Genomic DNA, 21,923 nt, shown 5'->3' on the forward strand with positions numbered 1-21,923 from the left:
CAAGAGGCACAAGAGGTCGCAGAGACAGGCAGGAGCCAGGTAAAGACCTCTATATCTTTGGTGCCAGCCATAGAGCTGACCAAGTGGCCAGGCAGAGATGGGGGAAGTTGGGAGCTTGAGCTTTGGGTGTCTCAAGAGCAAACCATCTTAGGGGCTGAATGACAGGATCAACCCCCTGTGCACCGTGCTTCTGAATCGAGGCGTTTTTCCCAGTACTGCGCTGCTGGCTGACAAAGGATGATAACACTGAATGCATGCTAGTCTTCTTCTGGGAAAAGATGCACAAATCAAACGTTTTTAAAGCTTAACGCTTGATGTTTTGGGAGGAAAAAAAAGACCTTTGTTCCTGACATTTAAATAGATATTTGGAATTTTAACCAGATTACTTGCAAGGCTGGAGAGTGGGCATTCAGTCAGGGGTCTTTTAACAATCCATCAGAGACAGGAAAGATGCCTCGAACCATCCAGAACATACTGGCAACCTTCCCTTTGATTACAGCATCTCATCACATTTATTTTGTAACCTCTCAACAGCTTCCTAAAACCACAGCTTACAGGTGGTCACAAACCATTGACTCTCCAGTATTTGCCCTGGAGCATGGCAGTTGACTCAGAAAGTTGTCAATGCATGTCAAGAAAGGTCTTCTCCCATGTCCTTAATTAGGAACAATATTAACATTTGGAATTTGATATGAAATTCAATCTACTGTAACATTTTTTTTTTCTCAAAATGCTTTTTAACTTCAACTCCTCATGGTTGGTGAAGAGTTAATTTTGCAAAATAATCTATTTTATCACTTGTTTAGAATCTCTGCTAACATGGAGACGTGTGGCATGGTCCGAGTGTTCCTTGACTCCCGTGGGATGCTCAGGCCATCAAAATTTCATTAACCTCACAGCAGTCCCAGCGACTTCTTCACTTGAACTGTTGGCCTATTTATCAATAAATAAATGAAATCTAATCCCTTTTAGTGACTAAACTTTTCTTTGAAGTTATAACTAGAACATTAGTCACTTGGCTTACATGATTTCACAAATGTTGAATGCTATTTTGTTTTCTGGGGAAAACAGCCTTATTCACAGTTAACTTCAAATGGTGAAAACAGTCAACCCAAACTCCCCTTCTAACCTGAGGGGAGAAATAAGGCAGTGTGTGGCTTCTGAGTCAGTTTCACTTTGGTGCGTTATTTTATGCACATCCTCCTTGTTCCAACTTATAGCGATATAACAGGGCTTCTTACGACACACTGAAAGCTCACACAAAAGTGAATACAACTAGAAAACTTAAATAACTGGAAGTCAAAGGAAAATACAGCTGGAAAATCAATAACCTTTCAGAGTGAGAGCAATTAAGAATGCCAAAGTGAATTATTTTAGAAAGTTTATGTTAGAAATATTTGACCCTTTGTGACCTCATGGACTGTAGCCTGCGCGGTTCCTCTGTCCATGGGGATTCTACAGGCAAGGATACTGGAGTGGGTTGCCAGGCCCTCTTCCAGGGGATCTTCCCAACCCTGGTATCAAACCTAGGTCTCCAGCATTGCAGGCAGAATCTTTACCATCTGAGCCACCAGGGAAGCCCGATATTTGACTAGAAGTAGTAATAATAGCAAGAATTGGTAAAGGTTTTGAGGATACTGTTTAAAAAGATGTTAGAAGACCCTGGGTATGATTACAAATTTTAGATTTTACTATAACACAGACTAACAAAACCTTTTTTACATCAGAAAAAAAAGCCTCAGTATTCTCATTTAATTCCACAGTTCCAAATGATAAGGTATGCTAAATATCAGATTATGTTCCCCAGATCTTAATGTAATGGATCTTAATGCAATCTTGCTCTTTCTGACCAATCACTGAAAATTCAGAATAAATGATCTGAAATGTTCCTACAGAACACATCTGAAATCTATGAAAGATCCAGTGTTCAATAAGAGGTCATATCTATTTTATTTCCTCTTTTATTTTCTTCCCCGAGCTGACTCACTGGGAGTTCTTAGACCATCAAAATGTTTAAAAAAACAATCCCAGCCAAACCTTGGGGAAAGAGTAAACATAAGTTGAAGTCATCACTTGCCCAGCTCAACAAACATTGTTTTTGACACTTTATACTCTTGATTGACCTATTTACTTTCAACAAATGCTACCAAATGTTCTGAATCTCAAGGCAAGGCCCTTGACACCCTGTCCATGTCTCTCTTCATTCTGGTTCAGAATGACCACATGGAGAAATGGATGAGTCTAAGTGTTCGTTCTTTGCTTTATATCACGACAGGGACAAGGAGATTCCTGGGGCAACAAGTTCCTCCCCTAGTCCAAAATAATCCGTGCAGAGGGAGGGGGCAGTGATGTGAGAAACTCAACAGGCTTCCCCCCTCCAATCAATTGGACAATAGACACTGTTAACTAAAGGTGGAAAAATTTCTAAGTTTTATATTTTCTGAAAAGAACAAAATGGTGTGTGTTTGGGAATTGATTATGCGACCGTTTTAGCAGACATACAATTTAAAAAATAATAAAAATTAAATGATCTTTTAGCAATACAGATACAATAACAAGATATACTTGTTATAAGAGAGAGAGAGATGCCTCACAGGTTGTGCGTGGCAAGCTGACCCAATGTGGGACAATACTTAATGGATATGCTGATGAACGGCCCATGATGCAGAAAATCAGAACTGATTTGCATTGTCCTCCTGCATTCTCTTCTGTTCTTTTCCAAAACCATCACAACATTGGACACATATTTTAGGAAAATCAAACATCAAATCATATATTTGAATATAACCACAGTACCTAAGATTGCTTGAAGAGGGTTATGTAAAGATCCAGATGGACAGGAAGCAAATTTTATGCCAAATCTTACTTACTTAAAAGCGAATGACTTCTGAATCCACAGTGAAAAATGGTATAAACCCAGGTTTCACTGAGGTGGACGGTTTGGTTCAGGAAAACACCGCAGTCAGATTCAAAGACTCATTGTGTCAGGCAGAACTGTCCTTGTTTCCTATTTTGGGTTGGGATGAAGCTAGCCTCTACCAATAACTCACACTTCCAAAATGAATATATGAGTTTCTATTATTAATCAATTATGACTTTGTTTCAATGCACTAAAATATTCTCCATAAGATACTGTTTTCATTGGTTTAAAGCAGATTTTTTTTTCTAATAGTAAGAAAACAAGTAACAAACAGTATGACGCACTAGCTACCCCTTCATTCAGTGACCTGGCTGAGATTGAACGCTGACAATGGACCTGTTTTCCTATCACAAAGCAAAGCTGACAAAGTTGCCCCATAAAGAATAAAAATGAAATACCTTTGGTAAAACGCCATCTTTCTTTTCACAAGTCACGCAATTCTTCCATTTTAATTTTCTCTTTGCTTTTTGATGCATCATATACACACAGCATTAATAACCAGGTTAAAGCAGCAAGTGCACTGTCAATATTAAATGCTAAACAAGAAATGCCATTTTGTTGTCTGGTGCATTGGTGCTGATGCTCCAATTTTTCCTAGAAGCTGTGCTGACTAAAAATTAAATGTCCTTTTAAATCTATTATTGCATATACACTAACTGCTTCTTTATCATTTTGCATTGGCAATAGGGAAAGATCAAAATAATTTATAAAGATATTTTCCCTAAAGTATGTAAAGCTGCTATTTGGATACCAAAAAACTCCAATTTTTGTGCATGGATTTAATTGCAGAGTAAACCAGTCTCCAAAGCACATCAAAGACCACACTCCCTTCTCTTTATCAAGACTTCAATTGCTCTCATCAACCAGTAAGTTAAAAGCATGATCAAATTTGTCCTTCAATCAGTTGAGCCCTGTTAATAAACCATTCTGTGTGCTCACTCATCCATTCTGAGGTTCTGGAACTTCTTTGAGATATTTTTAAGAGGAATCTACAAAGACACCTCTGATGACAAGCTGGCTCTGGGGTAAAGTTTATCACCACTTGCTCCGCTACTCTGGAGGATAACAGGTGACATGGTTCAAGATAAGTCAAAGCCAAACTTTTTTTTTCCCTGTACATGATTAGACTGTTTTTCAAAACTATAGCTAACACAACAGAGACTGCTTGCATAACACAACTTAACACTCTGGTGCTGAATATTGGCTTTTTTTCCCTAGGAAAAATAATGCAGTATTGAAGGACATTTTTTGAGTGCTACTGTGTTGCAATGCAAAGTAAAGGAAGAAGGAAAAAAGAGAAGGAAAGATGAGAAGAAGGAAGAAAGCCATTCCTCCGGAGTCAACCAAAACAGACAGAAGCCTTGAACGCCAACATTATAAAGCCACAAACAGAAAAGAACTTACCGGTTTCACTGTCGGATTTGTTCTCATGCTCTGTATCTGTCAGGGTGAGCGCTGAGTTGGACCGGCTTGACAGGCAGGAGCTGCGGCCTGACTTGACCCCCCGGCCCCACAGCCTCATGGCATGCTCTGGGGACATCACTGCTTCATTCTCAGTATCAGCGTCTGACCCTGCACTGATGGAGTAACCTCTGTGGGGGAGCCCCATTTCCGCACAAAATGCCAGTCCTCTTCGAGTTGCAGGTTCACAAACGCCTAACTGCCTTAGGGTAAAATTTTGTCCTAATTAGAGGGGAAAAAAAGATAACAACCAGTGAGTATACGTTTTAGATTTTATTTTTTTAAACAAAATCTCCCTAAAATAAGCACTTAAGCAACCAAATTTGTGCACTGTCAGCACTAGGTGTTGGCATTAGCTTCACATGACATGCAAGGTCCAGTTAGGGGAGGGCTGGGTGTGAGGGGGGGCTCCATCTCTGACTTTCCACCCACCCCAGCTCAAAGCTCCTTATTTCAGCCCATAAGCACCTCCAGAATGCTGGGCAGGTAAAGTGGTCCAGACCTTGAAAACTCAACCCAGAGAAAGGCTTAGTCATCATTGATAGAAACTGTCAGAAGTATTTCCCTGGTCCTAGCTCTTATCCCAAACATTAGGATTTTTCCACCCAGAAGTCACCCCTTGGGAAGAGTAAAGACTGCCCTCTAGAATAAGTTCCCTGCTAATTAGAAACAGGGGTTTGGGCAGTCTTTATTATACTTTCCCACTTAACACTTCACAACCAATAAAAGTATCATGCATTTGTGTACAAACATACACTAACTTTTGGAGTGTAAAGTCTTGAAAATGTGCAGACATCTGACTTCTGCTTTAATAAACACCGAGAAACAGCTGTATTGATCAAAGTAAACCAATTCGTGCAAATAAAGTGCACTCTAAAAAATAAAGTAGGAGTATTACATATTTAAAAATTAATGATAAAATCAAGTTCCCTGAAGAATAAATGGTTGTGAACCCTGAAGGTTTTCACTAATAAATTGAGCATAATAAAACTCATGACTCTGCAATAACTTAAAGCAAAAGTGTTTAAATTAGGTGACACTTTAAAATGACTGCCATTATTAATGGCTTTTCCAATCCTGTGTTTACTCTTGAAATTTCACCTATGTTTTATGATACCAGGGGTGAGAAGAGAGAGAAAACTGTTTGCTTAGAGGATGCGCACATGTGGTCCTGCCTGTCTCATCGGCATGGTAGAATCTGAGATTTAGACACCAACTAGAATCCAAGTACAGGTAAAGAATAATAGTATACCAACACTGATTTCAACGCTACCCTTTAATCCCAACCTTTTAAGAATATTAAGCATTTATTTTACTCATCGTTTTCATTTTCCCACTTCCCTCTCTTACCTATCCACCAACACTATAAAGTTAATTGGCTGGTATGAGAAATAACATGCATTACATTTTTTAAAAGAGTGTGTCATAAATTATTTGTAATAAAATAATGTCTTGACTCTTTTAGGAAATGAATCAAACATAATGCACACGATAGTAAATATTTGGTTGTAAAAATATTAGCACCCTCCAGCACTCAGCCCGTTTTAACCAGAGTGGTTCACTGCTTTATGGCCATGGTCAGATCAGAAGGAGGAATCTGCCTTATCTCTGTCAGACTTCCAAATGGATTCTGACAATGACACTCATAAATAATGAAAATCTGTTGCTACAGTTAGCTACAAATTATCTCAGAGAGACATGAATACGTGTCTGCACCAAAAAGCATGTCAAAAAGAAAACAGCAAAAATAAAGAGGAGGGAATAAGAACCCATTGAACAGTGAGAAATTGGGCAAGCTTAATGAGGTAAGACACAGTATGGCCAGTATTTTTCAAAGAGTTAGTGTGGACTGTACTTATGAAAGTAAATCCAAAAAAGGTCAATGTCATGGAGAGTTAAAGGAATGGAATGGATGGTTAATGTGAAAGAGCTTATCCATTCCTATTATATCACCTTTTAAATGGAGAGGGAGGAAAGGGTGTAAGACAGTTAACCATCACCATCAAACATGTCGAGTTTGCAAAATAATCTTTTAAAGTGTGAGAATGAATGATAAGATCCTGTGCATCTTTCCTGTGGGAGGTTCCCACACTGGAGAATAAAAATCAGAGACAAGTTAAAAGACAGTGAGAACTCGGTTTCTAATCTCTGAAATGTAACTTGAAAAATTCCCCACATTATTGACTTTTCACACTATTGCCATCTTGATGCAAAAATCTATGGAGTGAAGGAAAGCAGAAAATGGCAATCTTGATTATTTGTTATCTGGGTATACAAACACAGTTCACTTTGCAGATAAATATCTAGGGCATCATCCCTATGAATTGATATGTGCACCCCAAACTCCTTAAACACCCAACCCTCTGAAACCAATGTCTTGCAATGATTCACATTCTTAAGGGCTGTTTCTGAAATGCAAGTTAGAAAGTAAGCTCTTAGATTCCTTACTGAATTAAGTTTGCTTTTGCTTTCTTGGGAAAGAACACTAAACTTGAAATCCAATGAACCTAAGTTTAAGCCTCTTATGGACTTTATCATTTACCACTCCATTTCTTCATCTTTCAGGGCTGTCATGACTTGGTTTAAGAGATGCTTTTTACGCTTTTGTAGAGCAAAGGAATCCATCCACAAAACAAAGACAACCTACTGAATGGGAGAAGTTCCTTGCAAATGATATGACCAATAAGGAATTGATTTCCAACATACATAAACAGCTCATACAATCCAACATCAAAAAAACAAACAACCTGACTTAAAAATGGGCAGAACTGAATAGTCATTTTTTACAACGAGGAAATGCAGATGGCCAAAGATGTTTAACCTTGCTAAACATCAGGGAAATGCAAACCAAAACTACAATGAGATACCACCTCACACCTGTCAGAATGGCAATCATCACAAATAACACAAATAACAAATGTTAGGATGAGGGGGGAATAAAAAGCCTCTCCTATATTGTTGGTGGGAATGTAAATTGGAACAGTCACTGTGGAAAACAATATAGAGATTTCTCAAAAAACAACAAATAGAACTCCATATGACCCAGCAATTCTACTCCTGGATATAAATTAAGAAAAAATACTAATTCAAAAATATACATGCATATCAATGTTCATAGCAACGTATTTACAATTGCCAAAGTATGAAGCAACCTAAGTGTCCATTAACAGATCAATGATTAAGAATCTGCAATGGAATAATATTCAGCCATAAAAAAGAATGAAATTTTGCCATATGCAGCAACACGGATGGACTTCAAAGGGCATTACGCTAAGTGAAATAAGTCAAAGAGAGAAAGACAAATACTGCATGATATCACATGTGGAATCTACAAAATTCAACAAACTGGTGAATAAAGCAAAAAAGCAGCAGATTCACCGCTATAGAATACAAACTAGTGGTTACCAGTGGGGAGAGGGAAAGAGGGGAGGGACAATATAAGGAAGAGGGGACAAAAAAGGGTTATTATGGAATTATATATGTGAATCTTTTGAAAAATTGTCAAGCATTATGAAATTAAAGAATCTTTCATTCAATTTAAAAAATTCTAAAAATTAAAAACTTTAAAAGATTTGAAAGCCATGCCTTACATAAATGAGACCACCATAAAGGGGAGCAGAATGAAAAATGACAAAAAATTAACATCTGGACAAATGTAATAATGATAGGGAAATGTACAATTTGAGGGGAGGGAGAGGATTGCTTTAAAATAATTTTAGAAGAGCCACATCATCACCAAAGTTGACTTTTCCTTCAATCAACTCTTTGTACACAGTGCTTCAAATTCCATTATTGTTGATGCTCCTTTAGGTTAAGGAGTCTTGCTTGTAGGATCCTTCATTTTAATGCAAACATATCTGGGGAGATCTAGCTATTAAATTAGAATAAATTAAGCTATTATATTTTTTTCCTACAGGTGAGCAATGTTTAGCAAGATGAGAAATACTAATGGAAAGCACGGCCACTTTTGACAAACAGAAGGAAGATGGAGGAAAAGAAGGATTCCTGATCTGGAGAAGAGGCAGTTGGCTGAGGTACCACGGGACTGGGAGTTTGGGGCTTGGGTGCAATTGTTCAGGCAAGATTTTAAGTCAATGTGAAGTGGAAAGAGACAGGCAGAGAAAGGCGGCGAAGATGCTCTGGAACCAGACTAAAAACATGACCATCTTGCTTAAAGTCATCTTTGGCTTCAAATAACCTAAAAGAAACGAGGATATCTTTATTCTTATTTTCCATGCTTTTTTTTCAGATTGCGTTCTTTGCAATGGTTCTAATAGCATTACTTTAATTTCTTTCTTTGCTCTCTGGAGTCTTTATATTAATTTTTTTAGGCTGAGTCCGATGAAATCAGTATTTATCTCCTGCACATTGAATTTTGATAACCTTGATCAGGAAGGCCAACCACAGAGTTTCCCATTACAATTTGAAACAGTCCCAAAATAATAAATTGCAGCAAGAATAAAGTGTACCTGAGGATGAAATTTCTTGTGATTAAAAGGCAAGGTTAGCTTGGACTAGATTAGGCATTTTTGTTTTATGACACTCATAAATTTGAAAAATCTATAAAAGAAAAACTGAATAAACAGTCCAGGCAAGTTGCATCATTAAAAAAAAAGGTTCACATTTTGAAAAATGAGTGAGGGCACTGTGTGAAAACAAATAACTTCAGATGAGGGTGGCACCAAGCATAGGCATCTCTTTAATAAAAGAACAGGGGCTTGCAAAGTGGCCTTTTTCTTACATGGTGTCTATAACCTAATCTGAGCAAGAAGGGGTTTTTCTTTTTTAAAAAATATTATTCATTTATTTATTTATTTTTGACTATGCTAGGTCTTCGTTGCTATGCGGGCTTTTCTCTAGCTGTGGGGGTGGAGGCTCCTCTCTAGTTGTGGTGGGCAGGCTTCTTGTTGTTGAGCACAGGCTCTAGGCATCCAGGCTTTAGCAGTTGCAGCCCCTCGACTCTAGAGCACAGGCTCAATAGTTGTGGTGCATGGGCTCAGTTGTTCTGTGGCATGCGGGATCTTCCTGGGCCAGGGATCAAACCCATGTCTCTTGCATTGGGAGGCAGATTCTTTTTTTTTTTTTTTTTTTTAGTTCTGCCAGTTTACTGCTACCAACCCATCTCCCTCCACTCTCATGCACGCATGCTCAGTCATGTAACCCCATGGACTGCAGCCCACCAGGCTCCTCTGTCCATGGACTTTTCCAGGCAAGAATACTGGAGTGGGTTCCCATTTCCTTCTCCAGGGAGGCAGATTCTTTACCACTGAGCCACCAAGGAAGCCCAAGAAGGGATTTTTCAAAGCTGCAATGCAGGGATGGTCATCAATAGCTACGACATCTGCTATGTCTGAGTGAGTTGACACGAAAACAACTCTACAGGAGGAGCTAGCCTCAGTCATCTGCAGTGGCTACAGAACCCAGGGGATGGTGGCCTAACTTTGGAACTCATGTATTCTCTCCCTGCTTATGTCTAGATTCTCGAATGTCTAGAGTTGTCCCTTTTCTCTCTTTCACCCACTTGTTCTTTTTTCCAAAACTGCTTTCCAAAACTAACTCAAACCATACAATGAACATATGTAAAGTGTACAAGTCAATAGTTTTTAGTAAGCACACGGTGGTGTGCAACTATCATCACTATCAATTTGATAATATTTTTATCACCCTTGTACCAATTATCAGTCACCTCCTATTTCTCCTCTTACCCCACCACTCCCTCCAGCCCTAGGCAAGCACTAAAACACTTTTTCTCACTACAGAGTTGCCTCTTTTAGACATTTCAAAGAAAAGGGGCTCTGTAATATGTAGATTTTTGCAACTGGCTGTTTTCACTTAAAATAGTGTTTTCAAGATCCACACATATTATATAGCATGTGTCAGTACTCACTTCTTCTTATGGTCAAATAATAGTTCATTGTATGGATATATCACGTTTTCTTTCTCTGTTCAACAGTTAATGGAGATTTGAGTTGTTTGCTTTTTTTGGCTACTAGCAAAATGCTGCTATGGAACACCATGCTTTCGTTTCTCTCGTGTATGCACCTGTGAGCGGCATTGCTGGTCGTCTTCTATGTAGTTCTTTCTACGTTTAACCTTTTGAGGAACTTCTAGGCTGCTTTCCACAGGGGCAGCACCATGTTACTGTCCCAACACCAATGTGTGAGGGTTCTGGTTTCCATATAACTTCACCATCACTTGTTTTTATCTGTTGGTGCTCTTTTACACCACACTGGATGGAGGAGCATGGTAGGCTACAGTCCATGGGGTTGCGAAGAGTCGGGCACGACTGAGCGACTTCACTTTCACTTTTCACTTTCATGCACTGGAGAAGGAAATGGCAACCCACTCCAGTATTCTTGCCTAGAGAATCCCAGGGACGGCGGAGCCTGGTGGGCTTCCATCTATGGGGTTGCACAAAGTCGGACACAACTGACGTGACTTAGCAGCAGCAGCAAGTGTGTATACCATACAGCAAACTTGCAATGAGGAGATGGACTATAGGTCATTGCTAATAAAATTTGTACTGGAACTAAGCATCATGTTCTCTTAAAAAGCAGCGGATTCTGTGGGTCTGCTACACAAATTCATTATTACTTTATTCTATTATTTTTTTCTTTGTCTTCTAACATACTGCTTTAATTTTCAAATGTATTTTTCTATTAAAGTTAAAATACTCTTTAGCTCATAAAGTCTACCTTTGAGACTATATCCTAGAGAAATAAAATCAGCTAATTTTAAATGCATATGTACAAATAATTTTCATTATGACATTGTTGCAAAAATTAAAATAACTGGAATGTTTACCAGAAAGGGAATGGCTAAGTAAGTTCTATATTCCTTTCATGGAAGACTACATGGCTAGCAGAAAGAGTGGGTTAGGACCTATATCTTCAGTTCTGGGAGGGAAGCCTATTATATATATTTTAAGTAAAAAAGGACAAGTTGCAAAGAACTGTCTATAATATGATCCCATTTTTGGAAAATAAGAAAGAGAATCAACAAATTAAATAAATGTGTATGGTTTGGAGCATGAATGAAGGTGAGGAGGGATGTATAACTTTGATTCTGGATCATACAGAAGAAGCTGTGAAGGAAATCAGTAATTTTCTATTTTATAGTTTTGAATTCTTACTTTGCCTGATAATTTGTATTAACTACAAGAAAGAAAAATGAAAGTATTTTCTTAAAAAAGACATATTTTCTTGATTTTCTGTTTAACAGCTCTTATTCAATAATTAGAAATTAATCAGCTTCTTCTTGGAGAAGCTGGGTTTTAAAAATCCTTCCTCATTTACTGTAAAGAAATGAAGCTGTGTAAGAAATATGGGAGCAATGTTTTTCTTTTACTTCAATTCTTCCCTTTCCCTTCATCATAGATGGGTTTTTTTTTTTTTAAAGGAGAATAAGCATCTATTTTTTTTTTTCTGTAGTAACAAACCTCAAAATTGACCATAGGAAATGGAGAGAAGAATTAATATAAATGTAATACACAGGGATACAATAACCTATAACTGTCTTTAAGTATTTTCCTTGGTGGTTGTCAGTTTGGACAGAATTATCTGTTCTCAGATATGGAGTGACCATCCTCAAGACTGGAGCCATGACACAAATCTACAAACTGGACCAACATTTCTTATTTGAAACAGGTGGACTTGTGTCACCATCTTCTTATCTGGAGTTCTTTTGCTGTGTTTGTAAAATGGTAAGCAGATCATAGAATAAAACAAACGCATGGGACTTTTTTCCCCTTTAAGTTCTAATGCATATTTTATGGGACTCTCCAAACTTCCTTAAGTTACATTTGTCACTATTTGAACAAAATACCCATCCTTGAACATGCAATAGAGATTTCAATGAGGGTATACACCTTTACTTACAAAACCCTACCCAAAACTATTAATACATTTGAATAATTAACTTAAAATCCCACTAATACCTTAACTTTCCCTCCTCATTTTACTGACTATAAAACGTAAATATCTTCAATGGTATTCATCACTTTCTCAATTTACCTGTTCATAAGATATTAACATCTAGAACACATAACGCTAATCTCGAATTTCTAGAGGACAGAGGAAATGACCATGACACAGCAGGTTTATAACCCAGTCTGTTACTCAGAACATGGGGCTAATGGAAGCCATGGCAGGCTACTTCCTCAGCGTTCATCCGCAATTCAGCCGTGAACGGCACCTCTGTCACTGGAAGTGTGTGGTTGAGACCGGACAGGGAACTTGATGAGACGCTGAGAAGGGAAAACCCCAAGCCTACTTGCAAGCAGGGAAAAGCAGGATTAGCATAAAGGGCCCCAGAGAACACACATTTTCTTCAAGATAAAACTTGTGAAGCCTCCAGGGGAGGACAAACATATGGATGCCGAAAACAAGGTTTAGAGGCGCAAAAGAGAAAAATTAGGCTGTGAGTCTGCTGACTTATAAAGAAAGATCATCTTCTTAAGCTTGTACCATGAAGGATTTAGATTCCCAGCTGCAAAACAGTGCAATTCTGACATTAGCAACCATTTGGAATGAGGTCGATAACTGTAAACTTAATTTTTTTCCTCAAAAGTGTTCTGAAAATGAATTTGCTTTTTATTTTTCACTTAGTAATTAGTTCTTTAGAACAACTCAAGACCCAATGATGAATGATAATACGCCTACAACATGTCTGCTGGTATCTGATAATCAGACTGCAGTAGGTGTTGGTATAAATATGTGTGCGGTTTGGCATGAAGCAGCAGGTGTTTAATAATTGTGACTGAAGCGGCACCATGTTGACTTACAATGTGGATCCAAAATCGGCAACGTGGCAAGGAACCGGATACAAGTTTAGCAGTAATCTGGGGCTCAGGACATCAGACCAACAAAGGCTGAGGCAGGGGGAGAGGATTACCCCCATTGTGTCCGGAGGAGGGCTATAAGCTATGTCTATCTACTCACACCTTCTGGCAGGTAATCTACAAAGCAGGTTGGTTGCCAAGCCTGAAAGAGGCACTTACCTACTTAACAGCCAAAATTAGTTAACAATCAGTTAGGCAGGGGAGCTAAAGGAGGGAACTAAAGAGGAAAACATTCAGATGAAACAATGATAAACTAGAGCTATTTAACTCACGTCTTTACAGAAATTTAAGGTTGAGTAAACATGGCCATCTAAATCCTTTAATCCCGCCGCTGACATTTGTAGTGACAGAGAAGGATTAATCATTTTGATCTCTAAACGAATCATTTTAAGGAGTTCACATTTAAAAGGAAGAAAAACTTTGGAGACGCAGTAATTAGCCTAGGGGATCTGACGAATATTTCAGGTTTTTGTCTTTCTTTATGAAACCCTACTCTCAGAAAGAAAAGGTTTTTCTCAGCACCAGGAAGTATTTCAGAAAACGTGAAAAAGGGTTTCAGATTCCTTTCGTTTTTTTAAGATGACAGAGGTGAGGGGGAACACGGGGGAAATGAAAACTTGGGGTAGAACTGGACATTCATAGCAGCGTTAAGTGCTGAATGGTAAGACCATATGGTCATACTTCTTTTGAAGTCTAGGATCAGTTCCCATTATTCACTATAATGGCATCCAAGACTAAACGAAATCTCAGTCTTGAAAAGCATTTTGCTCTTGGCTCTCAAATTCTCCTCTTTCACAATTTCCAACATGCCTGACTGTTTAATTGATTTTCAAAATGCAAAAAATACAAATAAACAAAATAAAAATAAGAAGAGTAAGAAAAAAGTGGATGTATTTCATTTCACTTTAAGAGCAGGATAAAATAGTACAGAGAGACACACAATTAGTATCACAATCAACAGAGTTATTAATACTGCTTTTACCTCTCTTCAGTGGTATTGAAAATGCTTCAATATTCAATGATATTCTAAAATAATATGTGCATCTTTCATGACCTACATTGATGAAATATGAATTTAATTCTTTTGACCTATCTGGAACATACCATATGGGGAAATATTTTAAAATTACTTATCGGGGGGCGGGGATAAGATGGCGGAGGAATAGGACGGGGAGACCACTCTCTCCTCCACAAATGTATCGAAAGAACATCTAAACGCTGACCAAACTTCACAAAACTACTTCTGAAGGCTGGCTGAGGACTTCAGGCTTCCACAAAAACTGCGCATTATCTTCAAAAGAGGTAGGAGAAATTATAAAAGATAAAAAGAGAGACAAAAGAGTTAGGGACGGAGACCCGTCCCGGGGAGGGAGTCGTAAAAGAGGAGGAATTTCCAAGCACCAGGAAACCCTCTCACCGGCGGGTGTGGGGGAGGATTTTTTATCTCGGAGGGCAACGTAACTGGGAGGAAAAAATAAATAAAATCCACAGATTACGTGCCTAAAGCAACTCCCAGCAAAGAACCCCAGACGCTCGCATCATCCGCCACCAGCAAGTGGGGGCTGAACGGAGAGGAGCGGGCGGCATTGCCTAGGGTAAGGACCGGGCCCGAGTGCCCCGAGGGCAATCTGAGGGAGCTAACGTGAGATAGTAACCTAAACTGTGGGACAGCGAGAGAGAGAGAGAACTATCCCGCGAAAAGCCCAACTCTAAGGCACTGCCGGCCCGCTCACAGAACAAAGGACTGAGCGATACCAGAGGAGAGCTAGCCGGCTGCGGACCGCCCCATCCCCCGCCAGACACAGCGGGCAGGCGGGGCCCGCCAGAGCCGGAAAGGGGCAAACTCGGCTCCAGAGAGGGCACCCCCTACCAAACTGCAAACAGGCTCCCAGTTTCTAAGCAAAGACTGCCTGAGATCCCGGAGGGTCGACAGCCGCCGGGAGGGTCGCAGCCAGAGACCAGCTCCCCAGAACCGACACAAAGCACACCGGAGCCGGGCGCGCCCGTAAACCGAGGCGGGGACCAGGGAGGTGATAAGCCGCACCGCCCCAACAGGGAAGAGCGCCCTCGCCAAACTCCTGGCCGCCTGGGCAGCTCCGACCGGGAACGGCACAAGCCGCGGGCAAAACCGAGTCTGCGCCTTTGTGGAGTAACCGGGAGCCTGAACCTGAGCGGCTTAGACCTGGGAAGTGCACGCAGCTCAGGGCCCGCTCCCCGGCCGAGTAACCTGAAGCCTGAGCAGGGTAGACGGGGAAAGCACACACGCCGTGAGCGGGGGCGAACTCAGTGCGGCTGAGACACTGCGAGCTTACCACACGCACGCCAGAATTGCAGTGTTCCTTCCTCCCCACAGCACGATTGAACAAGCGAACCTAAAGAGATCACCTCCACCGCTTTGTTGCAGGGCGGAAATTAGATACTGAAGAGATCTCCAAACAGAAGCCAAATAAACAGAGGGAAGCGCTTTGGAAGGGACAGGCCAACAGATTAAGATCCCTGTAGTTAATACCGACTGCATTGAAAAGGACCTATAGATCTTGAAAAGTATAAGCAGGAATAAGGATCTATCTAAAACTGAGCAGATCCCACACTGCTCACAACAGCTCCAGAGAAAGTCCGGGATATATATATTTTTTACTATTTTTTTTTTTTAATTTTTTTTTTTAATTAAAAAAAATTTTCTTTTTCTCTTCTTTCCTTTTTCTTCAAGTCCTCTATTACACCTTTAACTTTCATTTTCATAACCCACTATTAACTTGCAAAAAAAAAAAAAACCCTATTTTTGAAGCAAACTACATATATATATCTTATACCTTTTGTGTTTGCTTTTTTTAATGTTTTTTTCCTGTTCTACATTTTTTTACTGTTTCTTTTTTTACTGTTTTACTGTTTTTTTTTTTCTTTTTACACTGTTTCCTTTTTTCCTTTTTTTTAGATTGTAAGTTTTATGAGTCTAACCTCTACTCTAGATTTTTAATCTTTGTTTTACATATTTGATATCAACTTTGTACATTTAAGAACCCAATCTTTAGGACCCACTTTTACTCAGGAGTGTGATCACTGGCCTGATCACTCTCTCCACCTATTGATGCTCTTTCTTCTCCCTCAGGGAACCTCTATCTCCCACCCTCCTCCTTCTCTTCTCAACCCAATTCTGTGAATCTCTGAGGGTGTTCTGGGTACCGGAGAACACTTCAGGAACAGGATACTGCCCAGATTTCTCTCTCGCCTCTTAATTCCTCCCTTTCTACTCATGCTCACCTCTGTTACCTTCCTCCCCCCTCTCTATGTATCTCTGTGAATCACTCTGAGGGTTCCAAACTGTGGAAAGCACAGAGGGAAGTGCTTACTGGCTAGATTGCTCTCTCCACATTTGAATTCCCCTCTTCCCCTCCTGGTCACCTCAACCCACCCCCCCCCCACCTCATCTCTCCATGTAACTCAGTGAACCTTTCTGGGTATCCCTCACTGTGGAGAATCTTTTCACCATTAACCTAAAAGTTTTATTATTGAGGCTGTATGGAAGGAGAAGTCTTGAGGCTACTGCAAGAATAAGACTGAAAGCCAGGGGAAACATTAATTAATAAGAGACCATCCAATAGCCTCCATAAATTCACTGAAACCAAGCTCCACCCAAGAGACAATAAGTTCCAGAGCAAGACATACCACGCAAATTCTCCAGCAACGCAGGAACATAGACCTGAGCATCAATATACAGGCTGCCCAGAGGCACACCAAATCCATAGACATCTCAAAAATTAATACTGGTCACTCCATTACACTCTAGAGAGCAGAAATCCAGCTCCACCCACCAGAACACCGACACAAGCTCCCCCAACCAGGAAGCCTTGACAAGCCACCTGTCCAACCCCAACCGCAGTGAGGAACCTCCACAACAAAGAGGAACTTCATACTACCAGAATACAGAAGGGCCACGCCTAACACAGCAATCTAAACAAGATGAAAAGACAGAGAAATACTCAGCAAGTAAAGGACAATGAGAAATGCCCACAAAGCCAAACAAAAGAGGAGGAGATAGGGAATCTATCTGAAAAAGAATTTAGAATAAGGATAATAAAAATGATCCAAAATCTTGAAAGCAAAATGGAGTTACAGATAAATAGCCTGGAGACAAAGATTGAGAAGATGCAAGAAATGTTTATCAAGGACTTAGAAGAAATAAAAAGGAATCAATATAGAATGAATAATGAAATAAAGGAGATAAAAGACACTCTGGAGGGAACCAACAGTAGAATAACGGAGGCAGAAGATAGGATAAGTGAGGTAGAAGATAGAATGATGGAAATAAACGAAGCAGAGAGGAAAAAAGAAAAAAGAATCAAAAGAAATGAGGAAAACCTCCGGGACCTCTGGGACAATATGAAACGCCCCAACATTCGAATCATAGGAGTCCCAGAAGAAGAAGATAAAAGGAAAGGCCATGAAAAAATACTCGAGGAGATAATAGTTGAGAATTTCCCTAAACTGAGGAAAGAAATAGTCACAGAAGTCCAAGAAACCCAGAGAGTTCCAAACAGGATAAACCCAAGGCGAAACACCCCAAGACACATATTAATCAAATTAACAAAGATCAAACACAAAGAACAAATATTAAAAGCAGCAAGGGAAAAACAACAAATAACACACAAGGGGATCCCCATAAGGATAACAGCTGATCTTTCAATAGAAACCCTTCAGGCTAGAAGGGAATGGCAGGACATACTTAAAGTAATGAAAGAGAGTAATCTAAAACCCAGATTACTGTACCCAGCAAGGATTTCATTCAGATATGAAGGAGAATTCAAAAGCTTTACAGACAAGCAAGAGCTGAGGGAATTCAGCACCACCAAACCAGCTCTCCAGCAAATGCTAAAGGATCTTCTCTAAACAGGAAACACAGAAAGGATGTTTCAACACGAACTCAAAACAACAAAGTAAATGGCAACGGGATCATACTTATCAATAATTACCTTAAATGTAAATGGGTTGAATGCCCCAACCAAAAGACAAAGTGTTGCTGAATGGATACAAAAACAAGACCCCTATATATGCTGTCTACAAGAGACCCACCTCAAAACTAGAGACACACACAGGCTGAAAGTGAAAGGATGGAAAAACATATTCCATGCAAACGGAGACCAAAAGAAAGCAGGAGTCGCAATACTCATTTCAGATAAAATAGACTTTAAAATAAAGGATGTGAAAAGGGACAAAGAAGGACACTACATAAAGATCAAAGGATCAATTCAAGAAGAAGACGTAACAATCATAAATATATATGCACCCAACATAGGAGCACCACAATATATAAGGCAAATACTAACAAGTATGAAAGGGGAAATTAACAATAACACAATAATAGTGGGAGACTTTAATACTCCACTCACGCATATGGATAGATCAACTAAACAGAAAATTAACAAGGAAACACAAACTTTAAATGATACAATAGACAAATTAGATTTAATTGATATTTACAGGAGTTTCCACCCCAAAACAATCAATTTTATCTTTTTCTCAAGTGCACATGGAACTTTCTCCAGGATAGATCACATCCTGGGCCATAAATCTAGCCTTGGTAAATTCAAAAAAATTGAAATCATCCCAGCCATCTTCTCTGACCACAATGCAGTAAGATTAGACCTCAATTACAGGAAAAAAACTATTAAAAGTTCCAACATATGGAGGCTAAACAACACGCTTCTGAATAACCAACAAATCACAGAAGAAATCAAAAAAGAAATAAAATTATGCATGGAAACGAATGAAAATGAAAACACAACAACCCAAAACCTATGGGACACGGTAAAAGCAATACTAAGGGGAAGGTTCATAGCAATACAGGCGTACCTCAAGAAACAAGAAAAAAATCAAATAAATCAACTAACTCTACACCTAAAGCAACTAGAGAAGGAAGAAATGAAAAACCCCAGGGTCAGTAGAAGGAAAGAAATCTTAAAAATTAGGGCAGAAATAAATGCAAAAGAAACAAAAGAGACCATAGCAAAAATCAACAAAACTAAAAGCTGGTTTTTCGAGAAGATAAACAAAATTGATAAGCCATTAGCCAGACTCATCAAGAAACAAAGGGAGAAGAATCAGATCAACAAAATTAGAAATGAAAATGGAGAGATCACAACAGACTCCACAGAAATACAAAGGATCATAAGAGACTACTACCAACAGCTATATGCCAATAAAATGGACAACTTGGAAGAAATGGACAAATTCTTAGAAAAGTATAACTTTCCAAAACTGAACCATGAAGAAATAGAAGATCTTAACAGACCCATCACAAGCACGGAAATTGAAACTGTAATCAGAAATCTTCCAGCAAACAAAAGCCCAGGACCAGACGGCTTCACAGCGGAATTCTACCAAAAATTTAGAGAAGAGCTAACACCTATCCTACTCAAACTCTTCCAGAAAATTGCAGAAGATGGTAAACTTCCAAACTCATTCTATGAGGCCACCATCACCCTAATTCCAAAACCAGACAAAGATGTCACAAAAAAGGAAAACTACAGGCCAATATCACTGATGAACATAGATGCAAAAATCCTTAATAAAATTCTAGCAAACAGAATCCAACATCATATTAAAAAGATCATACATCATGACCAAGTGGGCTTTATCCCAGGAATGCAAGGTTTTTTTAACATCCGCAAATCAATCAATGTAATACACCACATTAACAAATTGAAAGAAAAAAACCATATGGTTATCTCAATAGATGCAGAAAAAGCCTTTGACAAAATTCAGCATCCATTTATGATTAAAACCCTCCAGAAAGCAGGAATAGAAGGAACATATCTCAACATAATAAAAGCTATATATGACAAACCCACAGCAAACATTATCCTCAATGGTGAAAAATCGAAAGCATTTCCCCTAAAGTCAGGAACAAGGCAAGGATGCCCACTTTCACCACTACTATTCAACATAGTTTTGGAAGTTTTGGCCACAGCAATCAGAGCTGAAAAAGAAATAAAAGGAATACAGATAGGAAAAGAAGAAGTAAAACTCTCACTGTTTGCAGACGACATGATTCTCTACATAGAAAACCCTAAAGACTCTACTAGAAAATTACTAGAGTTGATCAATGAATATAGTAAAGTTGCAGGATATAAAATTAACACACAGAAATCCCTTGCATTCCTATACTCCAATAATGAGAAAACAGAAAGAGAAATTAAGGAAACAATACCATTCACCATTGCATCAAAAAGAATAAAATACTTAGGAATATATCTACCTAAAGAAACAAAAGACTTATATATAGAAAACTATAAAACACTGATGAAAGAAATCAAAGAGGACACAAACAGATGGAGAAATATACCGTGTTCATGGATTGGAAGAATTAATATAGTGAAAATGAGTATACTACCCAAAGCAATCTATAGATTCAATGCAATCCCTATCAAGCTACCAATGGTATTTTTCACAGAACTAGAACAAATCATCTCACAATTTGTATGGAAATATAAGAAACCTCGAATAGCCAAAGCAATCTTGAGGAAGAAGAATGGAACTGGAGGAATCAACCTGCCTGACTTCAGGCTCTACTACAAAGCCACAGTCATCAAGACAGTATGGTACTGGCACAAAGATAGAAATATAGATCAATGGAACAAAATAGAAAGCCCAGAGATAAACCCACGCACCTATGGACACCTTATCTTCGACAAAGGAGGCAAGAATATTCAATGGAGAAAAGACAATCTCTTTAACAAGTGGTGCTGGGAAAACTGGTCAACCACTTGTAAAAGAATGAAACTAGAACATTTCCTAACACCGTACACAAAAATAAACTCAAAATGGATTAAAGATCTAAATGTAAGACCAGAAACAATAAAACTCCTAGAGGAAAACATAGGCAAAACACTCTCCGACATAAATCACAGCAGGATCCTCCATGACCCACCTCCTAGAATATTGGAAATAAAAGCAAAAATAAACAAATGGGACCTAATTAAAATTAAAAGCTTTTGCACAACAAAGGAAACTATAAACAAGGTGAAAAGACAGCCTTCAGAATGGGAGAAAATAATAGCAAATGAAGCAACAGACAAACAATTAATATCAAAAATATACAAGCAACTTCTGCAGCTCAATTCCCGAAAAATAAACGACCCAATCAAAAAATGGGCCAAAGAACTAAACAGACATTTCTCCAAAGAAGACATACAGAGGGCTAACAAACACATGAAAAGATGCTCAACATCACTCATTATTAGAGAAATGCAAATCAAAACCACAATGAGGTATCATTTCACACCAGTCAGAATGGCTGCTATCCAAAAGTCTACAAGCAATAAATGCTGGAGAGTGTGTGGAGAAAAGGGAACCCTCTTACACTGTTGGTGGGAATGCAAACTAGTACAGCCACTGTGGAGATTCCTTAAAAAACTGGGAATAGAACTGCCATATGACCCAGCAATCCCACTGCTGGGCATATACACCGAGGAAACCAGAATTGAAAGAGACGCGTGTACCCCAATGTTCATCGCAGCACTGTTTACAATAGCCAGGACATGGAAGCAACCTAGATGTCCATCAGCAGACGAATGGATAAGGAAGCTGTGGTACATATACACAATGGAATATTACTCAGCCATTAAAAAAAATACATTTGAATCGGTTCTACTGAGATGGATGAAACTGGAGCCCATTATACAGAGTGAAGTAAGCCAGAAAGAA

The 21,923-nt window shown here is 39.0% G+C and overlaps 1 protein-coding gene across 1 annotated transcript in view; it reads right to left on the reverse strand.

The window, feature by feature from the left end:
• Nucleotides 1-21,923, reverse strand: part of TENM3 (teneurin transmembrane protein 3) — a 1,016,736-nt gene that overhangs the window by 420,234 nt on the left and 574,579 nt on the right. Inside the window, exon 6 of the mRNA XM_081521959.1 lies at nucleotides 4,325-4,603. Coding sequence (XP_081378085.1) covers nucleotides 4,325-4,603 — 279 coding nt within the window. The remainder of the gene's footprint in view (nucleotides 1-4,324; nucleotides 4,604-21,923) is intronic.

Source organism: Giraffa tippelskirchi, chromosome 8 (genome assembly GCF_054371585.1).
Source record: "Giraffa tippelskirchi isolate mGirTip1 chromosome 8, T2T-mGirTip1v1.2.pri, whole genome shotgun sequence".
Taxonomy (NCBI): Eukaryota; Metazoa; Chordata; class Mammalia; order Artiodactyla; family Giraffidae; genus Giraffa; species Giraffa tippelskirchi.